The 12,029-nt window shown below is 41.5% G+C and overlaps 1 protein-coding gene across 1 annotated transcript in view; it reads left to right on the forward strand.

The window, feature by feature from the left end:
- Window positions 1-820: 820 nt before the first annotated feature.
- The window catches only part of LOC139452015 (clumping factor A-like), a 52,747-nt gene continuing 41,538 nt past the window's right edge, over window positions 821-12,029 (forward strand). Inside the window, exons 1-2 of the mRNA XM_071233293.1 lie at window positions 821-866; window positions 2,291-2,418. Of these exons, the coding sequence (XP_071089394.1) occupies window positions 821-866; window positions 2,291-2,418 (174 nt within the window). The remainder of the gene's footprint in view (window positions 867-2,290; window positions 2,419-12,029) is intronic.

The following is a 12,029-nucleotide window of genomic DNA, read 5'->3' on the forward strand; positions in this document are numbered from 1 at the left end:
AAAATATAATGTCGTCCAATTTTCGACGTCATCGGGTTGCGAGTGCGTTTTCGACTCTCCTGAAAAGACGTCATGATAGAGCAGTGTTTTATTGTACGATAAAAAAACTCCCACGAGTCGTTTCTTTCTTGGATTTGTTTGTTTGTTTACTACGGGGCAGGTGTGTTTAAGTGCAGCGCGTGATCCGAAGGCGTTGATGGAGGCTCTATCGGTGCTGTCAAGTCTAATTTGAATACAGCGGATGGTTATGTTGACATTGGGGTTGGAAATTCGACCTGCGGGAGTATCAGCTATCATCATCATTTCGAATGAATCAGGAATCTGCGATTAATTTTATATTTCTTTTAACAGGAACATGTCATTAGCCCAGTGGGTCGTGTCTTTGCTCTTCACGCTCCTAGCTCGATTCCCCGTGTGGGTAGAGCAGATTACACCAACGCTCTCTTGCTGCTGCAGATACTTTAAAGAAGCATAGTCAGATTTTAATTTTGTTCTTTACTTCGTTTTATTACCTGTTTTTCGATAATCTGATTTTAAACAATCTCGAACTGTTTCGCCAGCACACATTTGTTTGTGTGTTTTACGACTGTAAAATATCTAAAATGCAGTGTTTTACACATAAACCTCATTCATTTATCCATGCGAGCCACGAATTGCGACCTGACAAACAATTCTGCGGATGTTCCCAAACTCCGCACACCGATCAAGTGGGGCCTTCTGAGGGAGTAGTGAGTGGGTGAGTTTAGTTGAAAGCTGCGTGGAACAGTATTCCATTTATATCCCGGCATGTCAGCTGAATCTACGAGGAAAGCCCGAAACGATGCAGGTCCTAGACGTCTACCACTATGGTGAAACCACGATCACAGGTATGGGGGACAAACCTAGAAACAATCGGAGCGAACCGTTATTCGAAACCACGACCATATGTGCCTGGCGGGCCCAAGGGACGCAACTCTGCACAGCGATTTGCGGCGTCTTAGACGACTGGACCACCCGTTACCGAGAGAGTAACTTGTCACGGGTCGCAACCCTTCTCATGTAGTAAGGATCCTGGGTCTTTTCTATATTTAACCAATGACACTGTTGGAACCGCATTTCTTATTGTATACGTTCATATATATATATATATATATATATATATATATATATATATATATATATATATATATATATATATATATATACACACAAGACAGGATAATATGTGTCTGTTTTCTTAATCACCTTCCCATTATGAAATATATACCGGGAACTCACAAATTGACACAATTTCAAATCATACCTTCAATTAAAACATGTTCGCACCCACCCACATATATTGACATCAAATATTACGTAACATGACCTCCGTGAAGATCCCGTTGGAATTGGTCTTTGGTAATCCATGCTTGCTGTAAGAGGCTAATAACAGGATCGGGTATTCAGGCACACACACACACACACGCACGCACGCACGCACGCACGCACGCGCGCACGCACGCACACACACACACAAACAAACACGCACACACACAAACACGCACATATATACACGCACACACGCGCACACACACACACAAACAAACACGCACACATATATACACGCACGCACATATATACACGCACACACGCGCACACACACACACACATATATTAACATATATTTACATGTTGTTTATAGTTGTTTTTTTATTTTAATGTCTTTTTAACATTTAATCTGTCCCGTAATTGAATGTTTGGGCAATAAATATTATCTTATCTTATAGCTGAAAGACAGGCCCAAACTGACAAGGCTCAGTCCATTAACAGCAACACGGTATGATCCGGATTATCTGCATAATACATCAGTAGGCAGGTCTTACATAAACTGTCAACGGTCGGCCTAGTTAACTGGTTATGTAATTCTGTTAGCTTCACAACAGGCGTGCTGTTGTTGTCGCACACACATGCATGACTTTACCACAAGATAACGCATGCGCTTGGTTATACAGCAGGCGGATGTCAGGTCGACCCTGTGTGCGAACACAAAAATTGTACGAACATTTGCGACTCGATGATTGTTCAGATATGATTCATGCTTATACACCCGAGAATACGTTACGTAATATCTTTGCTTTTAATTGTTTCTCATTTCAAAAAGAAGCCATTAATGCTCTCTGTCGTCAACTTCAACAAATTGGGATTTAATATTGAATTTTTTTAAGTGCGCTTCAACTATTCCGAGCACAGCCTTGTATATGTTCAAGAATTAATTTGTGATTGGGGTGAGCGATACTCGCACGTGTAATGCCATGGTAATGCCCCTTTACAGTGAGAGAAAAGCAGGAGTTGTTCTGTGGGGGTAGACGATGTGTGGAGATAGCAGATGGTGTCGTGGTGGTAGATGCTGTGGTGGCAGAAGATAGTGCTGTGGCGATAGAACATGATGTTGCTAGTAAGGTAAGTTGCGGTGATGGTGGTATTAGTAGTAGCAATAGTAATTGCAGTGGTGGTATTAGCAGTAGCAATAGTAGATGCAGTGGTGGTATTAGTAGTTGCAATAGTATTTGCAGTGGTGGTATTAGCAGTAGTAATAGTAGTTGCAGTGGTGATATTAGCAGTAGCAATAGTAGTTGTAGTGGTGATATTAGCAGTAGCAATAGTAGCTGAAGTGGTGGTATTAGTAGTAGCAATAGTAGTTGTAGTGGTGATATTAGCAGTAGCAATAGTAGTTATAGTGGTGATATTAGCAGTAGCAATAGTAGTTGAAGTGGTGGTATTAGTAGTAGCAATAGTAGTTGTAGTGGTGATATTAGCAGTAGGAATAGTAGTTATAGTGGTGATATTAGCAGTAGCAATAGTAGTTGAAGTGGTGGTATTAGTAGTAGCAATAGTAGTTGTAGTGGTGATATTAGCAGTAGCAATAGTAGTTGAAGTGGTGGTATTAGCAGTAGCAATAGTAGTTGAAGTGGTGGTATTAGTAGTAGCAATAGTAGTTGCTTTGGTGGTATTAGCAGTAGCAATAGTAGTTGAAGTGGTGGTATTAGCAGTAGCAATAGTAGTTGCTTTGGTGGTATTAGTAGTAGCAATAGTAGTTATAGTGGTGATATTAGCAGTAGCAATAGTAGTTGAAGTGGTGGTATTAGCAGTAGCAATAGTAGTTGTAGTGGTGATATTAGCAGTAGGAATAGTAGTTGCAGTGGTGGTATTAGCAGTTGCAATAGTAGTTGCTTTGGTGGTATTAGTAGTAGCAATAGTAGTTATAGTGGTGATATTAGCAGTAGCAATAGTAGTTGTAGTGGTGGTATTAGCAGTAGCAATAGTAGTTGCAGTGGTGGTATTAGCAGTAGCAATAGTAGTTGCTTTGGTGGTATTAGCAGTAGCAGTAGTAGTAGTAGTTGTAGTGGTGGTATTAGCAGTAGCAATAGTAGTTGTAGTGGTGGTATTAGCAGTAGCAATAGTAGTTGCAGTGGTGGTATTAGCAGTAGGAATAGTAGTTGCAGTGGTGGTATTAGCAGTTGCAATAGTAGTTGCTTTGGTGGTATTAGCAGTAGTAGTAGTAGTTGTAGTGGTGGTATCAGCAGTAGCAATAGTAGTTGCAGTGGTGGTATTAGCAGTAGCAATAGTAGTTGCAGTGGTGGTATTAGCAGTAGGAATAGTAGTTGCTTTGGTGGTATTAGCAGTAGCAATAGTAGTTGCAGTGGTGGTATTAGCAGTAGCAATAGTAGTTGCAGTGGTGGTATTAGCAGTAGCAATAGTAGTTGCTTTGGTGGTATTAGCAGTAGCAGTAGTAGTAGTAGTTGTAGTGGTGGTATCAGCAGTAGCAATAGTAGTTGCAGTGGTGATATTAGCAGTAGCAATAGTAGTTGCTTTGGTGTTATTAGCAGTAGCAATAGTAGTTGCTTTGGTGGTATTAGCAGTACCAGTAGTAGTAGTAGTTGTAGTGGTGGTATCAGCAGTAGCAATAGTAGTTGCTTTGGTGGTATTAGCAGTAGCAATAGTAGTTGCTTTGGTGTTATTAGCAGTAGCAATAGTAGTTGCTTTGGTGGTATTAGCAGTAGCAGTAGTAGTAGTAGTTGTAGTGGTGGTATTAGCAGTAGCAATAGTAGTTGCAGTGGGGGTATTAGCAGTAGCAATAGTAGTTGCTTTGGTGTTATTAGCAGTAGGAATAGTAGTTGCTTTGGTGGTATTAGCTGTAGCAGTAGTAGTAGTAGTTGTAGTGGTGGTAACAGCAGTAGCAATAGTAGTTGAAGTGGTGGTATTAGCAGTAGCAGTAGTAGTAGTAGTTGTAGTGGTGGTATCATCAGTAGCAATAGTAGTTGCAGTGGTGGTATTAGCAGTAGCAATAGTAGTTGCAGTGGTGGTATTAGCAGTAGCAATAGTAGTTGTAGTGGTGGTATCAGCAGTAGCAATAGTAGTTGCTTTGGTGGTATTAGCAGAAGTAATAGTAGTTGCTTTGGTGGTATTAGCTGTAGCAATAGTAGTTGAAGTGGTGGTATTAGCAGTAGCAGTAGTAGTAGTAGTTGTAGTGGTGGTATCATCAGTAGCAATAGTAGTTGCAGTGGTGGTATTAGCAGTAGCAATAGTAGTTGCAGTGGTGTTATCAGCAGTAGCAATAGTAGTTGCTTTGGTGGTATTAGCAGTAGCAATAGTAGTTGCTTTGGTGGTATTAGCAGTAGCAGTAGTAGTAGTAGTTGTAGTGGTGGTATCAGCAGTAGCAATAGTAGTTGCAGTGGTGGTATGAGCAGTAGCAATAGTAGTTGCTTTGGTGGTATCAGCAGTAGCAATAGTAGTTGCAGTGGTGGTATTAGCAGTAGCAATAGTAGTTGCAGCGGTGGTATTAGCAGTAGCAATAGTAGTTGCAGTGGTGGTATTAGCAGTAGCAATAGTAGTTGCTTTGGTGGTATCAGCAGTAGCAGTAGTAGTAGTAGTAGTTGTAGTGGTGGTAACAGCAGTAGCAATAGTAGTTGCAGTGGTGGTATTAGCAGTAGCAATAGTAGTTGCAGTGGTGGTATTAGCAGTAGCAATAGTAGTTGCAGTGGTGGTATTAGCAGTAGCAGTAGTAGTAGTAGTTGTAGTGGTGGTATCAGCAGTAGCAATAGTAGTTGCTTTGGTGGTATTAGCAGAAGTAATAGTAGTTGCTTTGGTGGTATTAGCAGTAGCAGTAGTAGTAGTTGCAGTGGTGATATTAGCAGTAGTAGTTGTTGTAGTGGTGGTATTAGCAGTAGCAATAGTAGTTGCTTTGGTGGTATTGGCAGTACCAGTAGTAGTAGTAGTAGTTGTAGTGGTGGTAACAGCAGTAGCAATAGTAGTTGCAGTGGTGGTATTAGCAGTAGCAATAGTAGTTGCAGTGGTGGTATTAGCAGTAGCAATAGTAGTTGCAGTGGTGGTATTAGCAGTAGCAGTAGTAGTAGTAGTTGTAGTGGTGGTATCAGCAGTAGCAATAGTAGTTGCAGTGGTGGTATCAGCAGTAGCAATAGTAGTTGCTTTGGTGGTATTAGCAGTAGCAGTAGTAGTAGTTGCAGTGGTGATATTAGCAGTAGTAGTAGTTGTAGTGGTGGTAGTAGTTGTAGCAGTATCAGTGGTGGTGGTAGTGGTGGTATCAGTAGCAGCTATAGTATTTGCAGTGGTGGTAGTAGTTGTAGCAGTAGTAGTAGTAGTTGCAGTGGTGGTAGTAGTAGTAGCAGTAGTAATTGCAGTGGTGGTATCATGGTGGTTGTAGCAGTTACGTATACGCGTGACATGAGGGAATAACGATATACCCTTTTCATGATCATGTTGACGTCGGCATAAACACCTTCAAATATTACAGTAGTGATGTTGGTGACAGTTGCTGTTGACGTTGTTGACGACTTTGTGGTCTGACATTGGATACGGTCATGAAAGATATAATATCTTTGTCAAACCATTCTCTAAATCATTTTCGCCATGTAACAATAAACCATCGATTGAAGCATGCATGTGTTACAATTTCTTTGTAGTCCCACTGCATCACGGGACACTGATGCCAGCAGATACCCTGTTGTACAGCTATAATTCCTCGCAACAGTTCACATAAATTGGCCATATGTGATACAGCAAGATGCGATGCGAGATCGAAGTATTTGATATCCACGCTGCTGTGGGCAGGTAAACTCGACCTCCACGACGGCTGACAGAATCCCATGGCTCATTCTCACTGTACGTTTTAAAGAACACGATGGTTAGCTATGATTTTAATTTCATCCGCCTTTTCCCGTTAATTTTTGTTTCATCGAATTCAGCCATTCGTTATTTTCAAAATACGTCTCTTAACTGAAATTAACTGAAATCGATTTCATCTTACCGCTTGAAACGTAACATTTGCACGTGCTGTTATATAACAGTCTAAGCTGATAGGCTCGTGGGTTAATCTTTTCAGGAACGAATTCTCCATTGCTAAATTAAATTTAGAATTCGTCTATTCTCCCCTGACTAGAAATCGTCCACCTCGGAATTTTTAAATGTCGAACACTGAAAATACTTGTCACGCACCATAAGTCGCAGACGATTTTAATCTTGAAGATATTTTATTAATTTGCAAAAAAAAGAAGCATCGGGGTTTTATTTCCTTTGGCACTCTGTCTCATAAATCTCAGGATAATTAGTCCAAGTGACATGCAAGCGGGTATGCTTTATATCATTTTACCAGGGGCCAGCACGAGCTCGTTTTAATCGTGATCACTCGTATCACTCCGGCACATGCCGTGCAGTTTACGGAAAGGGGCGATTGAGGACGAATACAGTGTTTTGTTTGTTTATTTGTTGTTTAACGCCGCACTCACCAAAATTCCAGTTATATGACGGAGGTCTGTAAATAATCGAGTCTGGCCCAGACAATCCAGTGATTGACATCATGAGCATTGATCCACCCAATTGCGATACGATGACATGCATCAACCAAGTCAGCGAGCCTCTTACGATAAGCAAAGTCGCCTTTTACGGCAAGCATGGGTTGCTGAAGACGTATTCTACGCCGGATCTTCACGGATCCAGTGAATCGATGTTACACACCATCTTAAGTGTCTCATGTTTTCTCAATACGATTAATCCGGTCATGAATAAAGGCACCTAAAATATTTTACAAACCTGATATACGAGTGGATGTTCTCACTGTATACTATGCACGGTATGGGCGTTAAATAAGGTGAAAGTGAGCTGATGTTGTGTGTTGCTTTACGCCCCAGTCAACAATATCCCCGGGGAGTACCCATGGGGAGACAAACGCTGGACCCTATATTCTGCCCGGCGTCCCCATGGGGAGACAAACGCTGGACCCCTATATTCTGCCTGGGGTCTTCATTGGGAGACAAACGCTGGACCCTATATTCTGCCTGGGGTCTCCATGGGGCGAAAAACGCTGGACCCTATATTCTGCCTGGGGTCTTCATGGGGAGACTAAAGCTGGACCCTATATTCTGCCTTGAGTCCCCATGGGGAGACAAACGCTGGGCCCCTATATTCTGCCGGGGGTCTTCATGGGGAGACAAACGCTGGACCCCTATATTCTGCCTGGGGTCTTCATGGGGAGACAAACGCTGGACCCTATATTCTGCCTGGGGTCTTCATGGGGAGACTAAAGCTGGACCCTATATTCTGCCTTGGGTCCCCATGGGGAGACAAACGCTGGACCCATATATTCTGTCTGGAGTCCCCATGGGCAGACAAACGCTGGACCCCTTTATTCTGCCTGGGGTCTTCATGTGGAGACAAACGCTGGACCCATATATTCTACCCCTATATACAAAAGCTGGACCCTATATTCTGCCTGGAGTCCCCATCGGGAAACAAACGCTGGACCCCTATATTCTGCCTGGAGTTCCCATGGGGAGACAAACGCTGGACCTCTATATTCTGCCTGGGGTCATCATGGGGAGACAAACGCTTGACCCTTTATTCTGCCTGGGGTCTTCATGGGGAGACAAACGCTGGACCCCTATATTCTGCCTGGAGTTCCCATGGGGAAACAAACGTTGGACCCTATATTCTGTCTGGAGTCCCCATGGGGAGACAAATGCTGGACCCCTATATTCTGCCTGGGGTCTTCATGAGGAGACAAACGCTGGACCCTATAATCTGTCTGGAGTCCCCATGGGGAGACAAATGCTGGACCCCTATATTCTGCCTGGGGTCTTCACGGGGAGACAAACGCTGGACACCTATATTCTGCCTGGAGTCCCCATGGGGAGACAAACGCTGGACCCTATATTCTGCCTGAAATCCCATTGGATATAGACAAACCTTGGACCCTTCATCACATTAATCTGACACACCGTGATATACATGGAATACTGACACACCGTGATATACATGGAATACTGACACACCAAGACATACATGGACTACTGACACACCATGATATACATGGAATACTGACACACCGTGATATACATGTAATACTGACACACCATGATATACATGGAATACTGGCACACCGTGATATACATGGAATACTGACACACCATGATAAACATGGAATACTGACACACCGTGATATACATGGAATACTGACACACCGTGATATACATGGAATACTGACACACCGTGATATACATGGAATACTGACACATCGTGATATACATGGAATACTGACACACCATGATATACATAGAATACTGGCACACCGTGATATACATGGAATACTGACACACCATGATAAACATGGAATACTGACACACCGTGATATACATGGAATACTGACACACCATGATATACATGGAATACTGACACACCGTGATATACATGGAATACTGACACACCGTGATATACATGGAATACTGACACATCGTGATATACATGGAATAGTGGAATACACTCAGGCACTACGTTGCACTGCAGTTACATCCGACGTACTGGTCTATATTGCAAATGCATTGCCCTGTTACGCTTCCACACAATAATCACGTGTTTTGGTGTTCTTGTATATTTCAGTGATTTTAATCAGTAGCTTTTTGTCGGACGGCATTCCTAGCGCCCATGTCTTCCCATACTTTCTGATAATGAATCGATAGGCTGAGATTAATTGCATCATCTTACGGCGTCTGTGTTCGATCTAGATTGTTTATTTCCCGACCAATAACATAGTAAATGCATGAAAAATGCACTGAAGCAAAAAGATTACGCCAGAATGTGTTTGCTGCCTTATGATTCAGGGGCGGTCGGGTAGCCTAGTGGTTAAAGCGTTTGCTCATCACGCCGAAGACCCGGGTTCGATTCCCGACATGGGTACAATGTGTGAAGCCCATTTCTGGTTTCCCTTGGCGCAAAACCTTACTCATTCACTCACTCCTTATGAATCACCTGCAGGCCGGTGAAATAGCTAGCCCAGTGGGTGGAATGTTCGCTCTTCGCGCCGAACACCTGAGTTTCATTCCCAACATGGGTATGCGTTTGTAAGTGAATGTTGTTTCCCGCCACATTCGACAATAGGCATCTGTCTATGTGTGTGGTCTCTAAACCGTCGATTCTGGCCCGGCACATAAGAAGGGGATGGTAGGGAACATTTTATTTTTTAAAATTCAAACCGGGGGTTGGGGGTGGGTTGTGTGGCCATCCCAACCCACCCATGACACACTCTGCAAACACACACAACCATAATGGCATACACATGCCATCCCTAAGTATAAAATACGTTAAAGACCAGATATCAAAAGTTTTTAAAAAATGAATACAACTGATAAACACTGAGAAGAAAAAGCAAAGGCAATATAACAACACTGAGAAGAAAAGGAAAGACGATATAACAACACTGAGGAGAAAAGGAAAGACAACATAACAACACTGAGAAGAAAAGGAAAGACGATATAACAACACTGAGTAGAAAAGGAAAGACAACATAACAACACTGAGGAGAAAAGGAAAGACAATATAACAACTAATAAAAAAAGGAAGAAAAGGTAGTTCATAAAATTGTGGGAACTGATCACATTCACTGTCATTTCTCGAGGCTTGCAGTGGCATCGTGTACCATGTATACAACAAGATACAGCAGTCAGCTACATTATATACACAGAATGTATTACGCTTGCCTTTAACAAGTCTCTAAGTCAATAATTATTTGTTTAAATAATAATTTCTATATAATGTAAATAATCATAAGAGACTGGAGTACTGTCCGCATATCTAGACTTGCCTATTAGAAGGATAGAATTAATACACATCCATGGACGTATTTTTCAGTACAACCTTGGCGCAAGGCTAGAATTATACGCAAGTACAAGAAACAAGTCCTGGTTCAACCATAAGCATTGATCTATCTAGCTAAAACAAGAGCGTAAGAGTTGATATCCGACATGCATACAGATATATAGATCCGACTATATGCAGGGAAGTGCATCTTTCCTGATACCCATAACGTATTTCATCACAAACAGGGTATAATACGTGCGTATGTTAGTTTACACAGCCTGACAACGCTCGCTGAGGCTGGGTCGTTATAACACGCACCACACTGTCCGACATCCTAAACACCTGTTGCAAAAAGACATAAATTGCACAAATTTGAGAATAAATAATACGAATCTTCAATAACAATGCCCAAAGTCTCTGAGTACTCCAGGCATGTTGTAAATCACAGTTCATTTGACAACCCCAATCCGGTCTTCATGCGGGCCTCACAACCCAGCAGGTACACGGGAACGGGGATTAATTCAGATGAAACTCAGAGCCTAAATCGTTCTTTATAACGAATTCCTTCTGGTTAAATATCCGCCTCGAAAATTATTGACTTAAATTATCGCGTTGGGAACGACGGCAATAACAACGCACATTTGAAGACGAATACGGTGAACGTTTTTCATTGACAGACAAATCTATGAATTATTAAAATGGCTTGTAATAGGAGATTCCTATTATACTGATGAACGACACGTCAGCGGTGATCAGTTGGTTATTTTAGAGATTGCCATTTGTTCGCGTCTCAGGCATGCGAGTGAACCTCCTTATTATACAGTTTCGGATTTCAATGTCTACCCTTCTCCCACATCAGTTGTCGTTCTGCATCTGTGACATTGGTTTAATGAATTTAGTAGACATTGTCTATAGCCTTACATGGCCATCACAGCCTTTTGAGTTATCAACATGAAAGGTCCCTTTGAAATATATTTATTCCTCAATATATTTGGTATTAATGTCAACTAATATTTTGTTTCAATGCTTTCTGACCCCAATATACACACAAACCCGTCAGAGCAAAAACAGAACAAGACAGCTAAAAATGAGAAGCCCCCAAAACAATATCCTCTCCCCACAAAATCAAATTTTGAACAAAAAACAACATTAAAAGCAAAAGGAATTCAAACAAACCCATCAACAACAACAACAACAATAACAACAACAACATGTGAAAGCCCGAACAAAACAAAGTAAAAAATAAATAAATAAAGACAAGACAGGACAAGACAGGACAAGACAAGACAGGACAAGACAAGACAGGACAAGACAATTTAATATAGTATATGGAGGCCATCGGCCCAAAATACAGACAAAAAAAGGGTTTCGTTTCTTAGTGCTATTATACAGCCACACACACTTATTGTTTGTGTATTTTGAGTGATCATAATATTTATGAATATGTTTACTGCAATGTCATTTCTGATGTATTTACTGATATACTTTTTTCTAATATAGGTATATGCATCACAAATAGTAAAACATGAATCTCGTCTTCCAAGGACATCTTTTTTCATCTATCCTACAATGAGGACATAGTCTTAAATGGTATGGTATATAGAGGTTATCACGCGAGTGTGTTTGGGGATGGTAAATATCCTGCATTTGGAATAAACATTGTATTTAGCGAGCCTTGGCGAGCTGAATACATAGTGTTTATTCCTAATACAGGATAATTACCATCCCCAAACACACAAGCGTGATAACCTCTTTATCATATAATGTCATTCTTTAATTCTGTGCTTCAAAATAGCTTTCCCTCTCTCACAAACATTACCGAAACATTGCGAGTTTTCCTGGAATGCGCGCATTAATATTTATTACGTCACAGGGTAAGTGATGTGTGTGTAGGACTGTGACAGTAGCGAATATAGTTCTAACTG

This window comes from Haliotis cracherodii, unplaced genomic scaffold (assembly GCF_022045235.1).
Source record: "Haliotis cracherodii isolate W230 unplaced genomic scaffold, xgHalCrac1.p SCAF_9, whole genome shotgun sequence".
Taxonomy (NCBI): domain Eukaryota; kingdom Metazoa; phylum Mollusca; class Gastropoda; order Lepetellida; family Haliotidae; genus Haliotis; species Haliotis cracherodii.